We start from the raw sequence: 24,041 nt of genomic DNA on the forward strand, positions 1-24,041 counted from the left end.
GGGCCGAAAACGCTATTAGTCAACGCTCGCTGCTATTGCTTTATTCTTCTTCTAGATCTGAACATCTAATTGGACAATCTAGAAAAATGCACCAGTAACAGCGAGCGCTCACTCAACAGCCCAATCAACACTGCAGCGCTTTACAACAAACTGGGGCCCTATTCTGGAGCACATGTGAATAATTGTCGCATAAGGAATTGCTATTTTCGTATGCGATATTTGTTTAAGAATACATGAATAAATGTAATAAGTGTATTCGTGTATTCCGGTGTAACCGGTATCTGGACAGTCTGGAGTGTCTGGACTATCTGGTAGGTTGACATCTTAGTACGGAATCCATAGACGTTGCTCAAGACTCGAGATGGCTTAAGCTAGTGCTTCGATCAGAGAACCGTATTAGCATCTCACCATTGCCTTCGATATTTATTTCTCTTTCTAATATTTGTCCTATTGTGCGTAGGCCCGAAGGTTCGCTGCATAAATATAGGGACTCTAGTTACTGGAAGTGTGTGGCGACATCTGCGCAAACAAAACAGGAAATGACCGGTGGCATTTAAAATCCAACGTTCTTTTTAAATCTCTTCTTGATACCCCGATCGGCCCGATCCATCCATTTAAACCACGCTGTCGCCTCACGCAGGCAGCAAGAATCAGGAATATCGGCATTGGTATGTACTGACTGTACATATGTATGTACACCCTACACCGACCGACGCGTATCCTAGACGTTGGTAGAAATTGAATTGATCAAGTGGTATTTCAATTTTCCAACTTTTTTGTTGTTGTTTTTCGGCACATTTCTTATCGTCAACAACGATTCAGCGTTCATCATATCCCATTTCGTCAACGCGTGTGTACATATACACATTGGGTTTTGTCCGCAACTTACTAATTGTTTCGTAACTTTTCTAGCAGTCGATCGTGCACTCGAGGACACGTCGCATTAGTTCGTTATGACGCACCTGAGATTCATGAAGGAGCTCGACAATTTAACTCGCATGGACGACGCTATCAAAGGCGCAATCCCACGTTGGCAAAAGAAATGCATGGAAGCATCGAATTTAAGGTAACTGTCTTAAATTTTGTCGAGAATCTGATTATTAATACTTAATTATTAAATTGGTAAATTCTTGTACCATCAATTTACATTATAATTACAATTTACATGAATTTTGAACGTTGAGTAAATTTGTTAGATGTGCATGGCTTTGTTTGATGCAAATATTGCCTTACGCATGTACCTCATGTTTCAGCGTTAATCACAGTTTAAACTCGTCAAAGAAAATTACTTCTTTCACAAGCAGTATATCAGGAAAGACCCCGATAAAGAAAAATGATTGCAAAACCAAGAAAACTCCCTCCAAATGTATTAAGAAGTCTCCAAGTAAGATTCCTAGTATTTATACATTGTTAATGAAAGAAATAAAATTTTGATTGCATTTTATAACAGGTCGAGCCACTACTCCAGCCAAGACACCCAGCGGTGGCGACAGATTCATTCCGTCGAGAGCCACGACTAATTTTGAATTAAGTCATTTCAAGGTAACAAATATTTGTGACTAACAGCAAATGGATGACACTAGTATGAACTAGTGGGCATTAAAGTCGTTGTGTATTAATTTAACCCGAGTGTAAAAGTGAATTATAAATATTTTAAATTATGAAATATATATTTTGTCTAACAGTACGATAAAGTGTATCAAAAATTCCATGATCTAACTAATTTCTATATTAAAATACTAAAGAAATATCTTTATGCCAATTTGTGTACGATGGTTTTTATCCACTGTACCCTGAATGTGTTCATAAATAAAAAATGAAAAAAATTCTCTGTAGGATATTTGAAATTTTCTTGGCATATTTATGCACTATGTTTTTCTACTTTAGATTCTTCAACAACAAAATGCTGAACAAGATAGAGACAAAGCTGATAAAATGAGTCCTAAGAAACGGGAGATGCAGCGTCTCATAGGAGAGAATCTTTATGGTGGTGATATAAATAATGCGCGAATTTTATCTTATCAAAATAAAGCACCAGCGCCACCAGAAGGATATCAGAATCCTCTCAAAGTCCTGTACAGTCAAACTAAAACGCCAGCTAGTGCCAAAAATTCCACGAGATACATACCGCAAGCCCCTGATAGAATACTGGATGCACCTGAAATTATCGATGATTATTGTAAGCGATCTGTCTTCGCGTTTTTTATTTACTATACTACTAAAGGCATGAAAGAACACTTGGATAAAAAAAAATATGATTTTTACAGATTTAAACTTAGTGGATTGGTCAAACAATAATATCTTAGCTGTAGCATTAGGTGCTAACGTTTATTTATGGAACGCTGGAACTGGTACTATAGAACAGTTATTTGAATTGGAAGCAAATGATTATGTATGCTCCGTCGCATGGATTCAAGAAGGTCCATGTTTGGCAGTGGGTACCACAGTGGGAAATACAGAATTGTGGGATTGCAGTCAAATGAAGAGAATGCGCGTTATGAACGGACATACAGCCAGAGTTGGTTCTCTTTCCTGGAATTCCCATGTACTATCAAGCGGTTGCAGGTATACACCAATACACTGGATTGTTAATTTTTGTGATTGTTGCCCATAAGTTTTAAAGAATTGATCCTTATAGAAAACAATTTCGTAAAGCTATCGATTAGATTGATAAATATAATAGTTATTTGAAATTAAGTACATTTACTAAAGATTTTGGAAAATTACATAACATTAAAGTGGAAATAAACCGAGATGTAACTGAGATTGCAACTAAAATTCGAGTTTTGGAAGTAAGACTAAAATTACATTATTGTTTCAAAGGTCTGGTAAAATAGTGCATCATGATGTCAGAGAACGAGATCATTTCATTTCAACTATAAACGCACACGCTCAAGAAGTGTGTGGCTTGAAATGGTCGCCTGATGGGCAATATCTGGCGAGTGGTGGCAATGACAATATGCTGCAAATCTGGTCGTCAATCGCCGGGCAAAGGCATTCTCAGACGCAGCCTATTTATTCGTTCAATCAGCATCAAGCTGCCGTAAAAGCGCTCGCTTGGTGTCCTTGGCAAAACAATGTACTCGCGAGCGGCGGCGGTACCGCTGATCGGACTATTAGGTTTTGGAATTGCAACTCAGGCAAGTTACAGGAGAGGCGATTTGTAAATTATAATAATTTAAAGCATATTAAATTTATAGGGAAAAAACGAGTAATAAAAATAAAATAAAAATTATACATAACACACGATTCGATTTTTTTGTTTGTCACAGGTGCCTGTTTGAATACGATAGATACAAAGTCTCAGGTCTGTGCTTTGCTATGGTCTACGAACTACAAAGAGATTGTTTCTGGACATGGATATGCGCAAAATCAGCTAACAATTTGGAAATATTCAGCGATGACGAAGCTCGCGGAACTTACCGGACACACCAGTCGCGTTTTACATTTAGCCATGTCTCCGGATGGAACTACGGTGCTTAGTGCTGGTGCCGACGAAACGTTAAGATTGTGGAAGTGCTTTCAAGTGGATCCACAGAAAAAAAAAGAATCTGCCGACATAAAATCAGTTGCGTCTAGGCTCAAACAATCGATTCGATAAAATCGACATGTAATGCATGTTGCTTAGCGATCACTCCAGTATTTATTTTTCGAATTGATTGTATGCGATCGGTATATACAGGTATATAATATAAATAGATTAATTAATACAGATATATGACATGGTCGAATATTATCGAACATAAAAGTATTGACGTATCGAATCAATTGATTGATCTATTTTATACAGAGAAAGAAAATGCAAAAGTAAATACTTAATGTTGATAGACCCATTGCATTTGGGATACATGTACGATCGGTGAAGAAAGTAGATATAAGAACATATTATTGTTAAATAATTAAAGTACAAACAAGCTTGCGTTAGCGTATTACGTCTGTAACTTTTATTATATGAACATTCAGATTCTACGCGCAAAAATCATTTTTAGGGTAATAATTATACAAATGTAAGAAGTAAAAATAAATTTTTTATAGTAAGTTGAGTAACTGTCATTTCGTAATAAGCTTTTTATGACTGTCTTGTTAAATTTTATTATAACTTTCAATTTTTCAAGAAAAGTTGTTCTTATTTTTATTACGTTATTTGGAATTTTTCATAAATTTAGAAAAATATATGTATGTATTTAAAAATCATCTGACTCTTCACTTTCAGCGTTACGTATGTAAAGAAATCTTACTACCTTTCACGCATATTAGAATAAAAAGGTGCTCATCATATCCCCACTCCTTTTCTTTTCCCTCCACGCAAGCAAGCGGGCAAGCCTCTTTGTATTCAGGTATGTTACACAGGTGCATTCAGGTAGTATCGAATAATAGGCTATCCACTTGCCTAAACATACACACACTGTACATATAGTCTACCTATATACAATAACTAAATGCAAGTGAAATAATAATAATTGTTAGACACATTATAATATGTTATTTAGGATATCAATGCAGAAAGATATGGTATACCTACTTATTAATATTATAATATTACGTATATTAGTTCAGGTCTTACTTGCAGAGCTAGATGTTATAAAATCAAGCTGTTTGATACAATAATTTTCAACGAAATATGAGCGAGGTAGAGAATAAAAATGCTTTATTAAAATCTAAATGCGAGCAGTCCGATCAGTCGTACTCTGCGGATATCTACAACGAGGATGATCACGACTGGTGGGCAAGTGACAGTGGTTCCAGCACAGGGTCATATTATTCAGACACCGGCAGGTAAATGCAACAATCAGGCGTATTTGTGAATAAATGTGAATGATTTCTCCACGATTTAATATGCTCAAATGCAGCTCTGTGGTTGAATGGGAATCGGAGATCGGACCCACCGGAGAAGTATTCTATATAGAATCCGCAGAGGAAAGTCTACTCGAGAATCCTACAATTTCGGAAAATGACATCGAAAGCCCTCAGCCCGAATTAACACGTCGTCGTAGTACGAGAGCTGGCAAACTGTTTCGTCTTATTAGACGCAAGGAAAGCAAGCGATGGAGCACGAGAAATAAAAGGATTAACAATAGCGCTGCGACAAATAATGCAACTGCTGAAGAAAAAGGAGATGAGAGCAAGGAGGTCAAATTTCAAGATTTCCAGGTACTAACTGAAGCATTCGGTGCACTAACAGCAATAAACTACATATATATTTTGGAAACATTTAAAAGTATATAATTTTACAACACGTGAATTAAAAGTGAAATTTAACAGTAATAATTTAATAAATTTAACATGACAAATAATAAAATGTCACATAAACTTTTCTTGTATTTGTGATGTATGTAATGTTGTCTGTAATGATCAGGCAGGAGAAATTCGACAAGTCACATTATGGGTCGATCCTGAGAGAAGACATAAACTGGGAAGAAGGGCAACCTTATGCGAAGCGTACTTTGGTATTACTCCGGGTGCGTTCTCGGACAAAGTGAGAGTTATGGTGGCCGGATTTATACCCGATGGTGAAGCTATGAACAAGAGAAATATAAAAATTGGGGATTGGTTACGGAGCATCAATTCGAACAACGTTACTTTTCAGAATTTAGATCGGATACTATCTGAAATCACTACGCCATCAAATGTGAGATTTAATATATGTTAATAATTGCAGATAAGTAATTCGTGATTAATAAATTCAGGAATTTGCTATGTGTAATTGTAATAATTCGAATCTATTTTAATTTTTTTAAGAAAAGATTTAAAAATTCTTTATTTACAGATAACATTAGAACTGCAAAGAGTAGCTGGTGTTGATGTTACTGCAAAGTTACCAAAAGTAAATGAACCAAAAGTAATTAGTTTTCGTTATAAATACGATAGTACGAGTACTTGATATGAATGAGACAAGATTTTACCGATCGTACATTTTTAGCAATCGATATTGGCCCAGTATTTGGTGAATAAAGAATCTAGTAATTTCTTTATGGAATCTCTGTTGAATTATCCGTTGGGCGTAATATATTTAAAAACTGCGGATCTTTCGGAAATGGGACAAGAGTTGCAAGGCGTATTGTATACGTTCCCGCGCTCCGAAACTAAAAATGTGCATTCTTCTCTATGTACAGCAAGGGGAGCTTTTATAACTCTTAATCATTTATTACCCAGTATAGTGGGCACAGAACCACTCAGGTATACTATATGACGCTTTGCTTTTTTTAACGCCGAAACACTATTGTGTCTCCAGATACATACAATTATTGTATTTAAAAAATATGTATATATTATATACATATAGAGTGCCCGCAGTACTTTGGGAAGTGATTTATATAATTTTTTTTCCTTCTCCTTTCGGATCCTGAATCACTTCTCGAAGTACTACGGGCGATTTTCTGGACGTCGCATAACGTATATATTTTTAGTACAACTGTCTATATAGGCGACGAAGAAACGCATATTGCGTACACATCCCGTGACAATGAATTACTTTTGATAGCTTTACCTGGCAAATGGTGAATTTTACTTTCAGTGTACAGTGTAATTGGAAAGAATACAGCAATTATTTTAACATGAATTTTATCAATTCTTTGTAGCTGTACCTCTCAGGAGATTATAAAGATTACAGAAGACATTGTCAGAACATTAGAATTTACCTATCAATCGCTAACAAAGTGCTTTACTTCTGTGGAAAACCAGTCTTTTTTGGATCATTTTTTCACTCTAATTATGCACAGATTAACAAATATTAAAGATTCCTACAAAGAAGCTGATATTAAAAAAAAACCACAAAATAGTACTGAAAGTGTGGAGAATTATAAATTTAGAAGCGCTTTTTCAGTCGCAAGCTTTATACAACTACCGAGAGACGCGCAAATTCAAATAGACGCTGCGTTAAGCGAGATGGAAGCTATGGATTACAGAGACTGGGTATATCGATACTTATTACAATTATATTTTAAATAATTAATAAATATGCTTACGTTAAAGTGTAAACCTACATTGATTGTATCTAATAGATACATATTTAACAGAATGAAGATCCTATGGATTGTAAAAGATTATATACTATATTAGGGAGCTGCATTTATCACAAGAGCCATCTTCTAGGATCTCATTTGCCTCACGAAGATCTGATCGATGTACATTCGTTCTTGAGACATAACGGTTTATTAAATTTGGTGAGCCAAGAACAAGTAAAATGCCTAGTTCTGTGGAAACAAATTTATCCTTCGTCTTGCAATCGTGGCATTATTGACAGTAACGACAGCAGCCAGTTATTAATATCAAATGGAAAATGGTTTTTATTGGTTGTCGGGTATGGGCATGATTTATTAGCGGTGCTGTTGGAATCTGGCGGATGCACTGCAAAGTGAGCGTGTATTATTTTACATAAATAGTTAGACTATTTGCTTTTTATTCAAGTTTTATCATTCTATTAGATACAATGACGCGATTGGCCCAGATGTATTTTACGTGGAAGAGGCTCAAGAGACATTGAAGCATGTACAAAAAATAGGAGTCACAGTCTTGGCATCGAAATGGGTTACGTCCAATACCAGACCCGAAGTAATACCATATGAGGAACATACAACAACGAAAGCGTCATCCAGTATAACGGAAAACCTATTTGGTTTGATAAAATCAACGTCCGACGCGCAAACTGTACCGTCTAAGCAAAATGTCAATCCTGCTATTAGTAAGAAACCGCAAGAATTGCCTTCTATTTTGAAGAAACGAAATCCTGAAGAAAATCCTGTGATCTTGGGTTCTGGTAAGTGTCAATATATGTAAGTATATCAATGGTAAAATCAATTCAAATATTTCTTATACTGTATCTTAATTCTTTTTGTCACTTTTACAATATAAGACAGTATGTACTATATAAGATATAAGTTGTTTCATTTCTTATATGCGTGAGAATATATGTACCCTTTCACATGTTTAGTGTATTCCTTACAAACGTCTGAAGATTCACTCAGCCAAGGAACAGGTGGTGTTAGCGAAATGAGCGATGAGGCAATGCCTATACTTGGAAGACGAGCAATCAGAGAGAAGATCAATTCGGCATCGAGATATTCGGACGACAGTGATTCAGATATCGATATATATAAGGTAACACTCTCTCTCTCTCTCTCTCTCTCTCTCTCTCTCTCTCTCTCTCTCTCTCTCTCTCTCTCTCTCTCTCTCTCTCTCTCTCTCTCAAAAATACGTAGTGCTTGTTTCAAATACTAATATATTTATCAATACTTTCTTATAGAGCAATAGTAACGTGCTTACAATGGATATATCCAATATACGAGAGAACTTGTTAAACCAAGCAGAATATTTAATACCTCAAAAACTAACTGCAGGTGATAAAAATTATTTGTATCATTATGTTCAATTGGACATGGTGGAAGGAATTCTATTAACATCAATACCTATTCAAAATACATCGAAAGATAACAAGATTCTTGTTAACTTTAATAAGTGTGTACATGTTATTCATAGACTGTTACGTAATACAGTAAGATTTAAGATGTTGAATCAAGATATAGACAAAACGGCAATCAACAAAAGTTTAATCGCTGTTAAAGAACACGGTGTATTATTTGAATGGGAAAATATAGCTTTTTGGGTAATTGGACGCCTCTATACGAGCCCTCATCCAAAGGAATTGTACGTGTGCCATCAAGACTCTGCACCTCAGAACCTAATTGAAATAGCTTTTCGGTTACACTCGTAACACTTACACTGTGTATGTATACAGAAAATACGTATATATTTTGAATAAATTTTTATTATATATATGCAACACTGTATATGAATTATCTTTAATTTGCAACTGTGATAATAAAAACGTAATCTTAAAATTATTTTTTATTAAGTAGTTACAGTTAATATTTTATAAAAAACTTTATATATTTAACATTTTGTATACTCATATTATAGGTACTCATTTTTTATTTCATTGAAATCAATGACTTTTTATTACATAAAACTTTTTATTAAAAAAGCAGAGGGAAAATCCCTCATAAACTAACTTGTCTAGTTTGACCTCTCTGTCTTATGTAATATTTGTTGTTTTAATTACGTTTTTTTACAAGTGCAAGTGCAAATATTCTCAGGAATTTTCACAGAAACACATGCTCCAGCCATTTTACTGCCATAATGTCCTGCCCAATACAATCTGTCTCTTCCACTGTGCTCAAAGGAAATAACTCTGAGACCAGTTCCATAGTTTTCAAATACATGTGAAACCTGTGATAAAGCATACAAAAAAATACAAATTAAAGATTGTTATTTGTATCTCATATTTCAATTTTCATTATGTAAAATACAAATTTTTTTCATATTTTTTTGATACTCACTTGCAGCCATTTATTCTGTTTCTCTCCTTCTAGAATATCTTCAAATTTAAACTTATCCATTTGTTCTTCGTCAACACCAATTAATTTAACTTCCAATTGATATTTTGCTGGACAGTCCCATCGACAGCTGTACCATTCGCTTACCTACACATACATGGCATATATAATTTACAATTGCATACAATATGTGTGTGTGTGTGTGTGTGTGTGTGTGTGTGTGTGTGTGTGTGTGTGTGTGTGTGTGTGTGTGTGTGTGTGTGTGTGTGTGTGTGTTTATATATAATTTCCATCACATAAACTTGACGATACCACTATAGGTGGTTGATAAGTGTCTAGGATATATGGATGAATCCCTTCATCTGTCAGATAGATATCTTGCATTTTGGAGCAACGTTGATAGGACGTCGTGAAACAGATCTGTCTGTCTTTAAACATTGATTCGGTTAGCGGCAGTCTTGGCACGCCGACGGGAGGCTCCTCAATCCTCCAGTGATCACCGCCATTCGAACCCAAGTCCCAATGATGCATGCCTTCTGCGCCGGAATGATTTCTCAGCAAGTTCCTCTCATATGGCTTCTTAGTGCATGCGAAATAAAATACGGACCAGGGGATTTTGTCGTTCCATGGAAACGGTTTGGCTAGCGTCTGCTCAGTCTTCTTATGCCAGACGTAATTCATCAACATCTTCCAGCGTTTACACACCAACTGGCAATTCATCAGAGTCTTGCAGTCGGCATAGCAAAAGATCTCTATCAGAATTTCGACCGGCAGGTATTTATCACAAAGTACCAAGCCATTGTCACCCTCTTCATCGAACATCACACGAGGACTTGAAGGAATAGTATTGAACTGTCCCATCATCTGTCAACACACACTCGACACGTTACAACGTGATGCACTGACGGCACTGACGCATATGTGTTTACAACGTTGCTTCGACGTCAAGAGTGATCGTCGAGGCGATCTTGGATTCGAAGAAGCGTTTCGCCATCGTCGCGTCTGAATCTCCGCAAACTTTTGTTACGCATCATCACGCAAAAGTACACGCTTTCGAGTACGCGATATTGAACATTTGACACTACGCTCGATAGAGACTAATGACATTTTTCGCGATGTCGTGAGAAAAATCGCCCGCCGTGTCAGTCGTGTCACTCGAATGCACTCGAATGCACTCGAACGCTCGAATCGAACAATTAACGGAACGAAGTTGACGAAACGTCCAAAATGACTTTGCAATCGCAGTTACTTACGACTTGTCGCGTGCTCTCTCCAAAGCTTGTCTCACAGTTTGTCAGGACCTTCGTGTTTGTACGCGGGAGGTGGCGCAAATCAATAATAGGCTTAGTTTTGAGTCATAACGGAAGACATGTGTAGCCGGAATTCGCTCTCAATCCTAAGCGCGAGTTCCGCGAGTTCCGCTCTCTTTTGACACGTGACACGCATTATTATCTATGTTCGGCTCACGTTTTGAAATGATCAATGAAAGAAATCTGCTCTTTAATAATTTGATAGATATACTCCGTGAGGAGCATATTGTGCATCATGTACCGTTTTATCCTTGTTATGCACTGAACATTACAGGTGCTTTACACAGAGAGCTCTATATTGGAGCATGCCTTTTATATATATATATATTAAAATTAATTTGTAACTTGATGAAAGAAAGGAAAGCAAACAAATACTTGTTTCTTTTTTTATTCATTCCTACTTGTGTGATAAATAAAACATTAGCCAAAAAGTAAATTTCTAACAAGGAAAATAACACTATTTTACTAAGATGTCGTTATCTAGAAATTGGGATTCCTCGATGGCTTGTTCCAAACTATAGTGCTCATTATGTATCATTTTATCCTTGTTATTCACCGAATATTAAAGAAGGATAAAATGATAAATGCGTGAAACGGAATACACCCAGGGTCTCTACAAGTAATGAAACACACAACTGTCCTCTAAACTAAACACAGTTACCTCTAAACAACCAAAACATTTCGAGCTCTGTATTTTATGCCGCCCTCAAAACGGTGGGAAAAGGGCAGAGAAGAGGAAATTGTACAATTACGTGCAATTATGTTGAATATTTTCCCTTTATTTTCCGCAAAGTAGTATAGCGTCGCAGTACAAAAACACCGTGTCGTTTAAAGGAAATAGGTGCGTGGCTTCCGGACGCTGAACAGCGGCATACGATTTCTGTGCTGAATTCGTTTGGGCAACGGGAACTTGATCTTGGAGTCGTGGAATTGCTTCACTTGGGGCCTGCGGCAATTAGCAGCCTTTACAACCTCCACCTTGATTATCTGTATGGAGTGAGCGCGTGCACGATGACGGGCACCCATGTCCCTATAGCACTGCGTTACTGCCCCACTGACGGAGAGGTCCCTGTACTCCCTGTACATGTTGTGTGTACCAGATCGGGAATCATACCTCAGCCATATTCCAAAGTTCTTGATTTTCATTGGAGTTTTCTCTGGGATCTAAAAGATTCACAATTTTATATATATATATATATATATATGTTATCAACATATATAAAGTTATCCAATATATAAATAAACACAATACGATATTTAGTTTCTTATATCCGTTTTTATCAATGTCAATGTAAATTAACCCTAATTAAATTACTCTTTATCTTTTTCTAGTTCTAAGAATTAGAAAAGGATGAAGTAAATTAAACCGAGATTGAAGTTGATCTACACTGGTAAAAATGGACATTAACAATTTTTAATTATAATTTGTGGTTTACATTAAACTCTGTACTTGTCACGTTTTCTTTCTCTTTTCCAACGTCTGTATATTCATTTTATTTTAAGTGCAACAAGTACAAAATACAGCAGTTACAAAGAACACATCTAATAAGACAAAGCTGCAGTTGCGATAATTTACATACATATATATATGGCGCAAGAAGTACCAAAACCTGGACTTGGCTACTATAGCATCCGGCGCGAATATCCTCATTTTGTATAGCGGTGTGGTCTTCTCCTTCTCGGTGGGGAGCTTGCGCCCTATCACCTCGAATTCTTTCAGCTGAAAGAAAAAGGAGAGATGATCATTTCATTCGAATTTATCATAAATTAGTTGTATCGGATTATGCGAGCATGCGTTGGTGTGGGCAGTTACAGGTTAGATCACGCCGTTTATCACGCTGCAAAGCTCCGTTTAACGTTTTCGCGCTAATTCCAAGTGACTAATTAATACTTGGGATAAAAAAAATAGCTTTCAATATTAATCTCGCTTATTCCTCAAATAAAATTTGTAAAAATTACTTACTTCACCCTTCGCTTTCATAGTATCGCGTGACACGTTCAACCAGTTTAACGATAAACCGGAAAAGGACTGCCACTGCCACCATCTTGCACGGAAATTCTATTGCGGCCATTTAATTTAACTTTTTGAAAGACCAATCGAAAGAGAGAACATAAAGGAAAAGTTATAAATATTTTTATTTGTAAATTATAATTTTTATACGTATATATGTATATAATTATACACATATATACAAAATTTCAACAAATATTATTGATATTCTAACATAAACTGATATTTCTAGGAAGCATGTTATTTCATTATCTTGAAAGATTTCTATAACATAAGTTGATCCATCTTTCTTAGCATTCCACGAGTAACGAAGACAAAACAATGTTGTGTCGATTTGTATCACTAAATGGAAAATACGCTTTATACAAACAGATCATAAATTCTGTTTGTTTTTAATCCGTGAAACATTTTGTGCATATATATATGTATATATAAAACATCTCTTCCAATTGCTTGTATTTGAAATGTTTAATTCAGTCAGTTAAATACGAAACAAAATGTACATAAATTCAAACATGCGTTTTTATTTAATTCTATTTATACAGGCTATAAACAATACATTATCGATGCTTAATCTTTAAACAATATCCTTGGATTTTTTAGTCAAAATTGATTGGAACAATCTGATTAAAACATATATTTTAAATGTAATTATTTTTTGTATTTTCAAACAAAATTGCATAGTTCCTTTACTATCAGCTTATCTTCAAATGAAACTACAACCACTACTTCTTTTTTTCATCTGCAAATAAACATGTAATACCAATTGTTGGAAAGAGAATAAGCAACTTTGCGTTTTGCAATTTATCTTTAACTTGCCTGAGATTACGCGAGAATGAAATCAAACTTTTCCTGAGCATCATCAGGAGATATTGCCACAGATTTATTCCAACCTTGTGTAAAGCATAAAAACCACGATACAAAGACGATTACAAAGACATTTTACGACCCTCTATAGATATATCTACTGCTCTTCTTGCCGATTTCATACGTTTACTGTCCATGTAATTCTTCATGTGTCTCTCAAATCGGCTCATTTGTTTCTTGGTGCTCTGCACAGAATAACGAAACCATTATAATTGTGTATAAAGAATTGTAAGTGTTGGCATATAATTTATATAGCCAAAATACATTTTATATAGCCAAAAATCTTCAAATGTCATGAAGCAAGATATTGAGGAGAAGAATGCCATAAACATTGAACATTAATAAGTTGGATTAGAAATTTAGAAGTGAACAATTTTAACCAAAATTTAAATACAAAATTTTATTTATAAGTAAAATTTAAAATAAATAATCATAAATAATTGAACATATTTATATAGCGATTATGTCTCTATAAAAAGAAGTTTTAATTTTTATTCCAATTCTATATATAATAAGTAATAACAAATACTACCTACCCTACTAATATCAATATCTGATTTCCAATCAGGTCGTATGACATAATCTTTGTTAGATGGCCTAGGAACTCTAGCCCTTCCCACCCATCCAGGATCTCCCGGTCTCAATGGTCTATAAGATATAGAAAGATGAAAGAGTTTCAATGCAATGAAAGTGTAACAATTAACATCAATTATTAACGATTATATTATCAACGACTATACTTGGAATCTCCTTTCAAGGCCTTATTAATATCTTGCGATTTTTGAGAGGATCCTCCGTCCTCAATTTTTCTTCTCTTTTGAGGTGTCTGCTCCAAGTCTCTCTGCATCCTCTCTTCTTTCGAAAGCGCCTTGAAGTCCGCTGATAAATTAAAAATAGGTCGGGCCCACTCATTGATCAACTTTCCAGCGCGTTCCTTGTTCTCTTTCGTTTCTTTTGGGTGCTTATACAGATACATCACAGCCTTTCCAATACCGGATTGCTTCAGCGAAGATTGGTCAATTTTTGGAAACTATAAATGATGTAATAAATAAATAAAGTGATATAAACATGTTTTTTTTTGATCGAATGGACTTATCTCATGATCTTATGATCTTACCTCCCATAACAATTTTAGAAGATTGTCTCTGATTTTAAGAGATGGCAACGAACGATCAGGCATCGGTGCTAACCAATCAGTAAGGACCGACAGGACGTTGTGTTCTAAGAAAGCCAACTGTAGATCATGTTTTTTCAGCTGCGACAATACTTTCGATAACATGGCAATCTTATTTGTAGCGGGTTTATTTTGATGATTCAACTTTCGGTCTTCTTCAGCTGCGGCTTTCATGTCCGATAACAACTGCGCTATAATATCATCGTTATCATTAATGATAGTAATGTCCTTTCGTTTACGTCTACGAGATTGTTCCTCTTTTTTCCGTGCTAACATACGGTCAAAATCGGACAGCAGATCATCCCTGAAAATATTAGATACGTTTTTGTTTTTCTAAATTTTATCGCACTTTTTAATTTTAATTAATCTTCCGATATATATACTTTTGTATTATTTTTAAATCTTGCAGTTAAATATATTCTTACATTCCACTACCAGTAATAATTCCATCGTCAGAATCTTCGTTATCATCCTGTTGATCATGGATAGTTGTTACATCTAATTGCTTATTTTCCTCACCTTCACCTTCCTTCTCTTGATGCATCTCGTCATTCTTTTTTCTTTCGTTTCCATCTTCATGCTCAGAATCCGACAAATCATTTTTCATTAGTTTCTTTGCTTTAGCTTCATCAGTCTCTTCCTCAGAATCTGATAATGCTCTATTTCGTTTTCTAATTATTTTATCCGAATCTCTGCTAGGACTTCTGGATTTTCTAGATGCGGAGATGGATCTAGATCTTGATCTAGATCGAGATTTAGAACGTGATGAATGTCTAGATCTGGCGCTTGAGCCAGACCTTGATCTCGATCTAGAATGTGATCTCGATCTTGATCGTGAGCGTAACTTTGATCTCGATCTTGACCTAGATCTTGATTTCGATCTTGATCCTGATCTTGAACGTGAACGTGAATGTGATCTCGAGCCAGATTTTGACCTTGAACGAGATCGCGATTTCGACTTCGATACCGATTTCCTGGATCCAGAACGAGATCTCGATCGCGAAGCTCTTGAAACAGAACGAGATCTCGATTTAGATTTACTGGATCGCGAGCTGGATCTGGACCTTGAGCGAGAATTCTTCCTTGAATGTGCAGGAGATACGGAACCTTTACGTGAACCTGATACAGACCTTGATTTTCCTCTAGATCCAGATTTTTGCGATCTTGATCGCGATCGTGAACGCGAGCCTTTTCTTGAACTCGACAAGGATCTAGATTTCGATTTGGATTTTGAACGTGACAAAGCCCGTTCTCGCGAGGGTGATTTTGATTGTTTCCTAGATCTGGATCTTGATACAGATCTCGACTTAGACTTTCTATCTGCCGAATTGGAACGAGATCTAAATCGAGGGCTTTTCCCTAAATCTGGAGAGCCTTTTCTAGAACTATTCACAGAATGTGATTTTGACCTTGACCTTGACCTTGACCTGGACCTTGACCTTGACCTTGATCTTGATTTTGATCTTGATCTTGATTGCCTCTCTGTCACTGGAGATCGATTTGGCGATACTGAAGGCGAACGAGAACCCTTCTTGGATCCAGACAGAGATCTTGATCTTGATCTTGAACCAGCTTTGACTTGTTTGGGATTTGCTGATCCTGACCTTGACCTTGATCTTGATCTTGATCTTGATCTTGATCTGGATCTTGATTGGAAAGACTTGGGAGTTCCCGATCGAGAGCGTGTATGTACCGATGTTTTTGGAGAGACAGAACGGGATCGAGAAAGCGATCTCGAATGAGATCGCGATTTAGAAATTGCCCGCGGCGAAGGAGATTTAGAAGACTGAAAGTTTGCTTTCGAAGATATACATTTAGATGGAGTATTATTTGACTTTGGAGAATTTGATCTTGATCTGAAACGTGAATTATTTCTTGATACTGCATGTGAACTTTTAGATGAAGAGTGAGAGGAGCTTCGAGATCTCGAGCCAGATTTAATAGAGCGCGGTGAATGCGGCGGTGATTGTGAGCCATCTCTTGCACTTGTCTCTGTATGTTCTGGAGAACGGGATTTAGAACGTGATCTAGATATACTTCTTTTTCTATTCAGTGGTGAGATGGATCCATTCGGTGAAGGTGATCTGGATGATGATCTAGAATAAGACTTTCTAGAACTTGCATTGGAACGGGCAGAAGCTGGTGATCCATTTCGCATCGGAGACGATTGATTAGATCTAAAAACAAAAGAATTTTTATTCCAATTTTTAAAAAATATAGAGATAATTAAGCAAGTAAAATATCAATATTAGATACCTAGCAGGTGAAGATTTAGGACTAACAGAAGGTGATCTGTTTCTTGCTGCATTGCTACCTGATTTTTGCGAATCTGGAGTATTGCTTCTGGATTTATCATGTTCTTCATCCGAATCACTTCTTTCGTCTTAAAAAGAAAAAGAAAACAATTCACGTATGATATGTAGTTCTTTTTATAAAATCTCTAAAAAAAAGAAGATAATATATAGTTAGATAAAATAATGAACAAATAAAGATATCACATGTATATATATATATTTTTATATTATTTTAAATATTCTTGTGATCTTTGGATTAATATATGCTATAAAAATGTACTTATGTACAGTCAGGGTCTAAAAACGGTCGCAACACTTTCTTTTCGATGGATTTTGGAATACAGCTTGCTCCCTAAGCGATTGGTTCTTACTTATGGACCCATAAATAAAAACCAATTGCTCGATGAATAAGCTGCATTCCAAAACCCATTGAAAAAAAGTGTTGCAACTTTTTAGGCTCCGACTGTACCTCAAAACATCATATTTTCGTATACATTTTCTTTTACATATATTCAGGCAATAAAATGTCTTGAACAAAGTTTGAGTTTCAATGAAGCAATAGTATAAATAACTATCCTTACCTTCAAAACCCATGGCATCTATGTTTAATGTGATAAAAAATGTGGCCTTTTGTCACGATAAATTAATAAAAGTTTTACACCAACTGGTCACTGAACATAACCGTTATGTTCTTTTATATCTTTAACAATAATTCAAAATCGTATATTTTTCACAGACGTGCTGCTTCTTTTCATATAAGTATCGAAGAGAAGTTCCTATCAGTTCCTATGCTGGTTTAGTACATGCATATAACATCAGTCTCTTTTCGAACGAGTAACATAACTAACTATAAGATCTCCGGTTAATAGAAACTGATAGAAACTATCAAGTTTTCAATTATACATTTTTATTTTCTCGATTCTATCATGTGTTGTGAGATACTTTAATGATAAAGTATCACTTTTTTCTATAATTAAAGATTCTTTTTTCTATTTTGTTAATTAACATCAGTCATAAATGTCAGCACTAAATTCTCTCCTTCTTTTTAATAATTGATTTTTCGATTCTTTATAGTCTATAAAGAGAATAGAACGATGCGATAAATGTTATATCCACAAATATAAAATTCTCTCGTTTATCAAAAACTTTAGTAAAAATTGTTACCAGTCGTGAACCGCTACCAACCGCTATTGTAACAAACATTAGTCAAGTAGTCACAAGACGCATCCCATCCCATCCCCCACGATGCGAGTAGACACATACGGCCTGTTCCTTTTAGTTAGGCCGTGGTCCGAATCATGCTGACAACGCTCATGAGCATTGTTTGTCTTCGTTTAACATTTGACAAACAACAAGGATGAAATGATTTTTAAGCGTTGTGAGCGTGTATCGGACCGCGGTCTTAAACTTTTGCACCAGTTCAACTTTCTTTCTTTTTTCTTCAAGAGGAAAGAAGAGGAAGAAAGATGAACTGGTGGAAAAGTGCAGCCAAAACGAACAGACCTATGGTGTGTTCTTGCGCATGTTTATCTGTTGCAGCCAATTAGGCTGACGTCCTATGGAGCTGAACGGACGGAACGGTGGAGCGCGACCAATCACAACTCTGCAGTCATTGCTCTGCTTCCTTTTCTGCAATTGTGATTAGTCGCGCTCTTTCATTCCGCTGTAAATTTCCGCTCCATGAGATGCCGACCCATGGCTTCCGCACTCTGGAAACGCTCCGGATCTACAATAGGGTTTTAAGCCTTAAGCCATAAGAAATGGGCGAATCACAGTCGCTTATTCTTCTCGGATTCGACTGTAATTGGTCAATTTCTTGCGGCTTAAAGCTTAAAATACCTATTGTAGATCCGGGGTAATTGGTCAATTTCTTACGGCTTAAGGCTTAAAACCCTATTGTAGATCCGGACTTAGGAGCTGTAAGTCCGGCTCTACAATAGGTGTTTTAAGTCTTAAACCGTAAAGGCTCGTCTACAATACACGGAGTAAGAAGTAAGAGTAAGAAATTGACCAATCACAGTCGAATGTGAGAAGAATAATCGACTGTGATTGGTCAATTTCTTACTCTTACTTCTTACTCTGTGTATTGTAGACGGGCCTTAAGAAATTGATCAATTACGGTCTAATCCGAGGAGAATAAACGACTGTGGTTCGCCCATTTCTTACGACTTAAGGCTTAAAACCCTATTGTAGATCCGAACTAAGGGCCATTCCACACAAACTTTCATAGCCGCATAAACATATGCATAAAGAAAATCATCCAATCACATTTCTGTCATAAAGCAAACGTAAACTATTAGCGTTTTCGGCCCGATCGGGTTTGCACCAACCTGGGTTGGATTAATCTTTCCTAAATGATTTTCTTAAAGCGGGGAGCACAGACTCTTGCATAACGCATAACACGTAATGCATAAGAATATGTACCAATCGAAGTTCTCCGTTTCTTTCCCTTCCATGTAATAGAGAACTCTGGTTGGTTCAATTTCTTATGCCTCATGTGTTATGCGTTATGCAAGAGTCTGTGCTCCCCGCTTTATGCATATGTTTATGCGGCTATGCAAGTTTGTGTGGAATGGCCCTTAATATCACTATGATCGAAATCTCGAAATTGACCTCGATCGATTATTTTTGTGAACATGTGGTGAGGTTATTTCGAGTTTCTTGAAGTGCTCGCGGAGAGAGAAATCGAAATTTTCTCTGTGCAAAACACGACTACAGTGACTACACGACTCCAGTTACCAATGCTAGTACTGCTGGTGCGTGATTGTGCGCTAGTGTGCTAGTCAACCATAGTCAACTGGTGCAATTTTAGCGGACTGCGCGGGAATGGCATGACGGTGACGCAGTCATAAGTGGTCATAAGAGCAAATAAGTAAACAGATATTAGCCGAATAACTGTGATGACTGATTTATTTGACATCGCAAACCTAATCACGGCCGTCGGTGTTGACGGCGTGAAGATTAAACAGGAACCTGGGCTTCCGGAGAAGTCGTCTAACGAGATTCTGACAGAGCTCTTCAGTACCTTTGACACACCGGACGACGGCGTCACGTCGCCGTTAAATAGCGTCCAGCAGGTGTCGAATGGCGACGCTGACAAAACCGATAAGGTCTTGTCGGATGAACTTCAAACGAAGAAGAAGAAAATCAAGAAGAAACATAAACACAAAGAGAAAAAACACAAGAAGAAATCGAAACACGATTCCTCGGATAATAGCGATGCAGACGGTAACAATGTGCATTATGTGTTACTTGGCACTGTATTGCGATATAATCATTCTTTGTTTATATTGTTCAGGTATCAAAAGAAAGAAGAAACACAAGAAGAAATCCAAGCGAAGACATGAATCTGTTTCTAGTAGGTCATCCGACTTGGGTCATGGTAAGACCAAAATAGCAAAGATGGATGAAGATAATGATTGTGGAGACACCAAATATGACGATGCAAAATCATACCTTGAGGTGTCAGAAAAAATTAATATGAATGACGAGGAAAAGCCAGATGATATCCATGATCTAAAGAAGAATTCAGATACTACAGACAAACTCTTGGATAATCCTGGTAGTCCTCAATTATCACCTATATCAAAAAAGGATGATGAATCTGATGAGCCAATAATACCTAAACTGCTTGGTTTGTACTTCTTTCTGTTGATAACATTTATAAATTGTTTTTGAAATGTATGCATAATATTAAAAGATTTATAATATGAATATAATTAAGAGATTTGGTTTTCTATCTTCTAGTTAACTTACGATTAGGCTTAACCTGTGTTTTATCCAATGGGCTGTATCTACGATGTCATGCATGAAACTTGTTGGGTGAAACTGGTTAGAAGCTTAATCATAAGTTAACCAGATAATTTAATAATTTGTTTAATCAGATAATGGGTACTCTCCAATTATAAAATTGCTAGACATTTTTGTACACATGGTGCAATTGCTGTAATCGTCTATACATTACACATCTGTACTTGGCTCTAGGGCTACTAGTAAGCTCTAGAATGCTACATTCCTGTGTGCATTTGTGTTAAGATGTGTTGAACATTTTGAAAGCACTCAATGAAAAATTATGTATATAAGAATATATAAAAAGAAAGTAAGCACATATAAATAATGTCTTTCTATGAATAGAAAAATCAAAGCAGTCTCCTCAAGGAAAAATATTGATAAAAGATCTCAAAAATAGTACTGTTTATAATGAAACGGTAAAAGCGATAGAAAATAAGCAAAAGGCGAAAGCTGCAGGAATGGAAGATGGTGAGCTATCTGACAGCAGCAGTGAGGATAATAATAATAGGACACCTACTTTGAGTCCTACCCCGCCTCGAAATCGATCGTCATCGTTCAGCCCAAGTAGAGATAAAATAAGAAATAAAATGTTCAGTCCAACAAGGGGCTCGGTGACTTCTAAGACTGATCTTAGATTAGTTTTGAAAGAGAAGGAAAGAAAAAGGTTTAAAATTATCTTAGATTATTTTAGTAAATCATTATTTAAGTCTAAAGAATTAGTCTGGAAAGAGAAGGAAAGAAAAAAGAAATATTTCTATATAGATAAGAAAAAAAGATTACAGAATAATAATGAAAAATTTTAATTGTAGAAGCACAAAAGATAAAGACAATCATTCACAAGATAGAAGGTCAAGATCGCGAACGCGATATAGCTCACGTAGCAGTAGGAGTGATAGAAGAGAAAAACAGAGGAGCAGGAGCAGAGAAAGGCGCGAAAGGAATAGGAGCAGTGAAAGAAGAGACTGTGGCAGAAGCAGAGAAAGATACAGATATAGAAACCACAATGAAAATAAAGACAAATATACACGAGGTCGAAGTATGAGCAGAGAAAGAAAGTTAATATTGCATTAAATTATTTAATAGTACAATATTTGTATATCAATTTTATTTACTTACTATTTTTTTTTATTAGGGAAAGAATAGAGATTAACAAGAAGAAACTTTTAGAAATAGCAAGAAAAAATGTTATAAGTATGATAAAACAAGGAACTCTTTCAGTAGCTCAACAAGATAAAGCTATTGCTGCTATACAAACCGGTGGGAAAACAGTGGATGAACTTACAGGTAATTTTTTTGTTCACTTAATTTTATATGTATATATATTTTTTTTCTTGGAATATACATATATACAGATACACACACACACACACACACACACACACACAGAAATATATATACACCTATTATCTATTCTTTAGTTTTCTGTCACTGTATTATTATTCACTTTATGTAATTACGTATAAAATTGTGTTTTCAGATTTTTGTAAATCATTATCCAAGTCTGAAGCATTAGGCGAATTATCTAGTATCTCTTCTGAAGGAGAAGAAAGTGAATCTGAGAAAGGATTTCATCATCCTTTTCTTTTAAAAGAAAGACCCAGTTCTATTATAATGAATATTAAGGTTGGTATATAAATCTACTTTATATTATTGTTTACAAATCTTAAATTTTACATTCTTACGATATAAACATCAGATTTTAAACCAAATTTTATTTCTCCTTTTCAGGATGCAAAACAGTTACCAACAAAAACGTTCCAAGAAAAAACAGCTGAAACATCAAATCAGTTGAGATTGCAGTTTCCTGTTTCCAGTGGACAACATCATAGAAGAAGCGGTAGAAATTTTTACGATATAATTTGTAGTTTTATTTTCTTGCACTCATATGATACAATATTTGTATTCAGAAAACGAATGGGTACCTGTTACGCCAAAGAAACCAGAACCAAAAAAGATATTTGTACCAGCTTCTACAAATGCATTATCAATTATAATGCCACCACCTCCTGTGCAACCCGTGCAACCTGTGCAACCTGTACAACCGGTGCAAACTGTTTTCCCAACAACAACGGAGGTAAAATAAAAAAGAAAACATCTATGCATATGTTGTAAAATTATATGATTAATTAATTGTACTGTCAATTAGTAAAAAGATTGTCCTAATTGTGATGATTGCAGACTATGGATATTGGGTCTATAGTATCTGAGAGATTAGCAGCTATAAGAAAATTAAGGGAAAATCCAAATGATGTAAGCGCTTTGAATGCAATGCAACGGGCACAAAATGAGGTAAAAAAGTGACATAGATTTTCACAAAATATAGCATGATACACACACACACACACACACACACACACACACACACACACACACACATATATATATAGATGAATCTATTCACGTTATTATAGATGAGAACGTGGGCTGAAAGTAAGCAGATACCAGGTCAGTTTACTGGTAGTACAGGAGTTAAAGTACTTACACCTGCAGAATTGTCTTCAGGTTATCAAGCCTGGGCACGTAAGGTAAAGTTATTATTGCATATTTTATTCCACTCCAATTTCACAAAATTCATCCTTGAATCAATCCTTAAATCAATGCTTCCGATGCACAATACATTTTCAAATCAAATGTAAATTATTTGTGTGTGTGTGTGTGTGTGTGTGTGTGTGTGTTATATGTATAAAACAATGATTATGTTTGATTTGATTTGTTATCTATATATATAAATAAAATAAAAGATTAGAGTAATGTGTATATATATATATACGTTTACACATATACACACTACAAAAACTTTTATTTTTATAATTACATGTTCAAATTTCAAAGCAGCACATACTTAAAATTTTCATTAAGAGAACAGCATTTTATGTATGTACATGATATGTATGTAAATGCATCTTAACACACATCTATTATAATTCCTTTCTTTTTCTCTCTCTTACTTAAACGGTGAAACAGGTTTAATATATCTTACAATAAAATAATATTCTATGTTAATATTAAGTTATTTAAGATTTTTGACCTGACATTGTTTAAGTAAATACACTATTGACATACTGAATTGCCTGTAACAAGTTTTTGGGCACGGTCTCTGCTAAAATCAATAAAAAGTTAACATCAATATTTAGTAGAGACTGTGTTGTAGGCACAGACTATTTCTTATTTAGGAGTGGATTCTGTGCCTGCATGGACACAGGAGCATTATTATTTCTATTATAATGCCATATGTGTATATATATATATATATATATATAT

General features: G+C 35.5%; 6 protein-coding genes across 12 annotated transcripts in view; 3 read left to right on the forward strand and 3 right to left on the reverse strand.

Annotated features, from left to right (window-relative positions):
• Positions 1 to 459: 459 nt before the first annotated feature.
• fzy (cell division cycle 20 protein fzy) lies at positions 460 to 3,983 on the forward strand. The gene is made up of 8 exons (XM_018510864.1): positions 460 to 668; positions 913 to 1,066; positions 1,254 to 1,384; positions 1,451 to 1,542; positions 1,888 to 2,179; positions 2,268 to 2,565; positions 2,824 to 3,140; positions 3,273 to 3,983. Exons 2-8 carry the CDS (start codon positions 954 to 956, stop codon positions 3,599 to 3,601), a joined length of 1,572 nt encoding a protein of 523 aa, XP_018366366.1. The 5' UTR covers positions 460 to 668; positions 913 to 953; the 3' UTR covers positions 3,602 to 3,983.
• A 380-nt stretch (positions 3,984 to 4,363) lies between these two features.
• Positions 4,364 to 8,766, forward strand: in (inturned planar cell polarity protein). 2 transcript variants are annotated; one of them, XM_018510846.1, is made up of 12 exons: positions 4,364 to 4,512; positions 4,571 to 4,776; positions 4,851 to 5,151; positions 5,357 to 5,629; positions 5,768 to 5,839; positions 5,921 to 6,177; positions 6,408 to 6,497; positions 6,579 to 6,912; positions 7,017 to 7,354; positions 7,425 to 7,756; positions 7,931 to 8,097; positions 8,243 to 8,766. In XM_018510846.1, the coding sequence occupies exons 2-12, from the start codon at positions 4,622 to 4,624 to the stop codon at positions 8,708 to 8,710; spliced, it is 2,787 nt and encodes a 928-aa protein (XP_018366348.1). In that variant the 5' UTR covers positions 4,364 to 4,512; positions 4,571 to 4,621; the 3' UTR covers positions 8,711 to 8,766. The 2 variants fall into 2 exon arrangements, with proteins under 2 accessions (XP_018366348.1, XP_018366349.1); XM_018510847.1 differs by having other exon boundaries at positions 5,768 to 5,824.
• LOC108763352 (F-box only protein 44) lies at positions 8,626 to 10,744 on the reverse strand. Of its 3 annotated transcripts, none has more exons than XM_018510871.1 (4): positions 9,645 to 10,548; positions 9,336 to 9,479; positions 9,044 to 9,225; positions 8,626 to 8,678 (listed from the first exon to the last, which is right to left on the reverse strand). In XM_018510871.1, the coding sequence occupies exons 1-3, from the start codon at positions 10,194 to 10,196 to the stop codon at positions 9,055 to 9,057; spliced, it is 867 nt and encodes a 288-aa protein (XP_018366373.1). In that variant the 5' UTR covers positions 10,197 to 10,548; the 3' UTR covers positions 8,626 to 8,678; positions 9,044 to 9,054. The 3 variants fall into 3 exon arrangements, with proteins under 3 accessions (XP_018366373.1, XP_018366374.1, XP_018366372.1); XM_018510872.1 differs by lacking the exon at positions 8,626 to 8,678 and adding an exon at positions 10,586 to 10,744 and having other exon boundaries at positions 8,926 to 9,225; positions 9,645 to 10,196; XM_018510870.1 differs by lacking the exon at positions 8,626 to 8,678 and having other exon boundaries at positions 8,926 to 9,225.
• Positions 10,745 to 11,400: 656 nt separating this feature from the next.
• RpL18A (ribosomal protein L18A) lies at positions 11,401 to 12,695 on the reverse strand. Its single transcript, XM_018510879.1, has 3 exons — positions 12,606 to 12,695; positions 12,183 to 12,362; positions 11,401 to 11,806 (listed from the first exon to the last, which is right to left on the reverse strand). Exons 1-3 carry the CDS (start codon positions 12,621 to 12,623, stop codon positions 11,471 to 11,473), a joined length of 534 nt encoding a protein of 177 aa, XP_018366381.1. The 5' UTR covers positions 12,624 to 12,695; the 3' UTR covers positions 11,401 to 11,470.
• A 605-nt stretch (positions 12,696 to 13,300) lies between these two features.
• On the reverse strand, positions 13,301 to 18,160 carry LOC108763342 (IWS1-like protein). 2 transcript variants are annotated; one of them, XM_018510849.1, is made up of 8 exons: positions 17,570 to 18,160; positions 16,951 to 17,077; positions 16,158 to 16,871; positions 15,120 to 16,103; positions 14,638 to 14,998; positions 14,261 to 14,550; positions 14,057 to 14,168; positions 13,301 to 13,705 (listed from the first exon to the last, which is right to left on the reverse strand). In XM_018510849.1, the coding sequence occupies exons 1-8, from the start codon at positions 17,580 to 17,582 to the stop codon at positions 13,583 to 13,585; spliced, it is 2,724 nt and encodes a 907-aa protein (XP_018366351.1). In that variant the 5' UTR covers positions 17,583 to 18,160; the 3' UTR covers positions 13,301 to 13,582. The 2 variants fall into 2 exon arrangements, with proteins under 2 accessions (XP_018366351.1, XP_018366350.1); XM_018510848.1 differs by having other exon boundaries at positions 15,120 to 16,114; positions 16,157 to 16,871.
• Positions 18,161 to 19,595: 1,435 nt separating this feature from the next.
• The window catches only part of LOC108763343 (Son RNA binding protein), an 11,276-nt gene continuing 6,830 nt past the window's right edge, over positions 19,596 to 24,041 (forward strand). For 2 of the 3 annotated variants that reach the window (XM_018510851.1, XM_018510852.1), the window contains exons 1-10: positions 19,596 to 20,216; positions 20,287 to 20,622; positions 21,123 to 21,444; positions 21,590 to 21,835; positions 21,913 to 22,064; positions 22,258 to 22,403; positions 22,509 to 22,617; positions 22,688 to 22,854; positions 22,959 to 23,069; positions 23,192 to 23,305. In XM_018510851.1, the coding sequence (XP_018366353.1) occupies positions 19,889 to 20,216; positions 20,287 to 20,622; positions 21,123 to 21,444; positions 21,590 to 21,835; positions 21,913 to 22,064; positions 22,258 to 22,403; positions 22,509 to 22,617; positions 22,688 to 22,854; positions 22,959 to 23,069; positions 23,192 to 23,305 (2,031 nt within the window). In that variant the 5' untranslated portion in view covers positions 19,596 to 19,888. The remainder of the gene's footprint in view (positions 20,217 to 20,286; positions 20,623 to 21,122; positions 21,445 to 21,589; positions 21,836 to 21,912; positions 22,065 to 22,257; positions 22,404 to 22,508; positions 22,618 to 22,687; positions 22,855 to 22,958; positions 23,070 to 23,191; positions 23,306 to 24,041) is intronic. The other variant, XM_018510850.1, reaches the window with a different exon arrangement.

This window comes from Trachymyrmex cornetzi, unplaced genomic scaffold (assembly GCF_001594075.2).
Source record: "Trachymyrmex cornetzi isolate Tcor2-1 unplaced genomic scaffold, Tcor1.1 scaffold358, whole genome shotgun sequence".
Lineage (NCBI taxonomy): Eukaryota > Metazoa > Arthropoda > Insecta > Hymenoptera > Formicidae > Trachymyrmex > Trachymyrmex cornetzi.

Coding starts and splice junctions, on each gene's coding strand:
- in (XM_018510846.1), top strand. CDS start 4,622: ATGAGCGAGGTAGAGAATAAAAATGCTTTATTAAAATCTAAATGCGAG. Junction 5,152..5,356: donor TCAAATTTCAAGATTTCCAG/GTACTAACTGAA, acceptor TGTAATGATCAG/GCAGGAGAAATTCGACAAGT. Junction 7,355..7,424: donor TCTGGCGGATGCACTGCAAA/GTGAGCGTGTAT, acceptor TCATTCTATTAG/ATACAATGACGCGATTGGCC.
- LOC108763342 (XM_018510848.1), bottom strand. Junction 14,999..15,119: donor ATTATTACTGGTAGTGGAAT/GTAAGAATATAT, acceptor TAATATTTTCAG/GGATGATCTGCTGTCCGATT. Junction 13,706..14,056: donor CAGATATTGATATTAGTAGG/GTAGGTAGTATT, acceptor TATTCTGTGCAG/AGCACCAAGAAACAAATGAG.
- RpL18A (XM_018510879.1), bottom strand. Junction 11,807..12,182: donor GCAGCTTTGTCTTATTAGAT/GTGTTCTTTGTA, acceptor TGAATCTTTTAG/ATCCCAGAGAAAACTCCAAT.
- LOC108763352 (XM_018510871.1), bottom strand. CDS start 10,196: ATGATGGGACAGTTCAATACTATTCCTTCAAGTCCTCGTGTGATGTTC. Junction 9,480..9,644: donor CTTATCAACCACCTATAGTG/GTATCGTCAAGT, acceptor ATGTATGTGTAG/GTAAGCGAATGGTACAGCTG. Junction 9,226..9,335: donor AACAGAATAAATGGCTGCAA/GTGAGTATCAAA, acceptor GCTTTATCACAG/GTTTCACATGTATTTGAAAA.
- fzy (XM_018510864.1), top strand. CDS start 954: ATGACGCACCTGAGATTCATGAAGGAGCTCGACAATTTAACTCGCATG. Junction 1,067..1,253: donor ATGGAAGCATCGAATTTAAG/GTAACTGTCTTA, acceptor CTCATGTTTCAG/CGTTAATCACAGTTTAAACT. Junction 2,566..2,823: donor GTACTATCAAGCGGTTGCAG/GTATACACCAAT, acceptor ATTGTTTCAAAG/GTCTGGTAAAATAGTGCATC.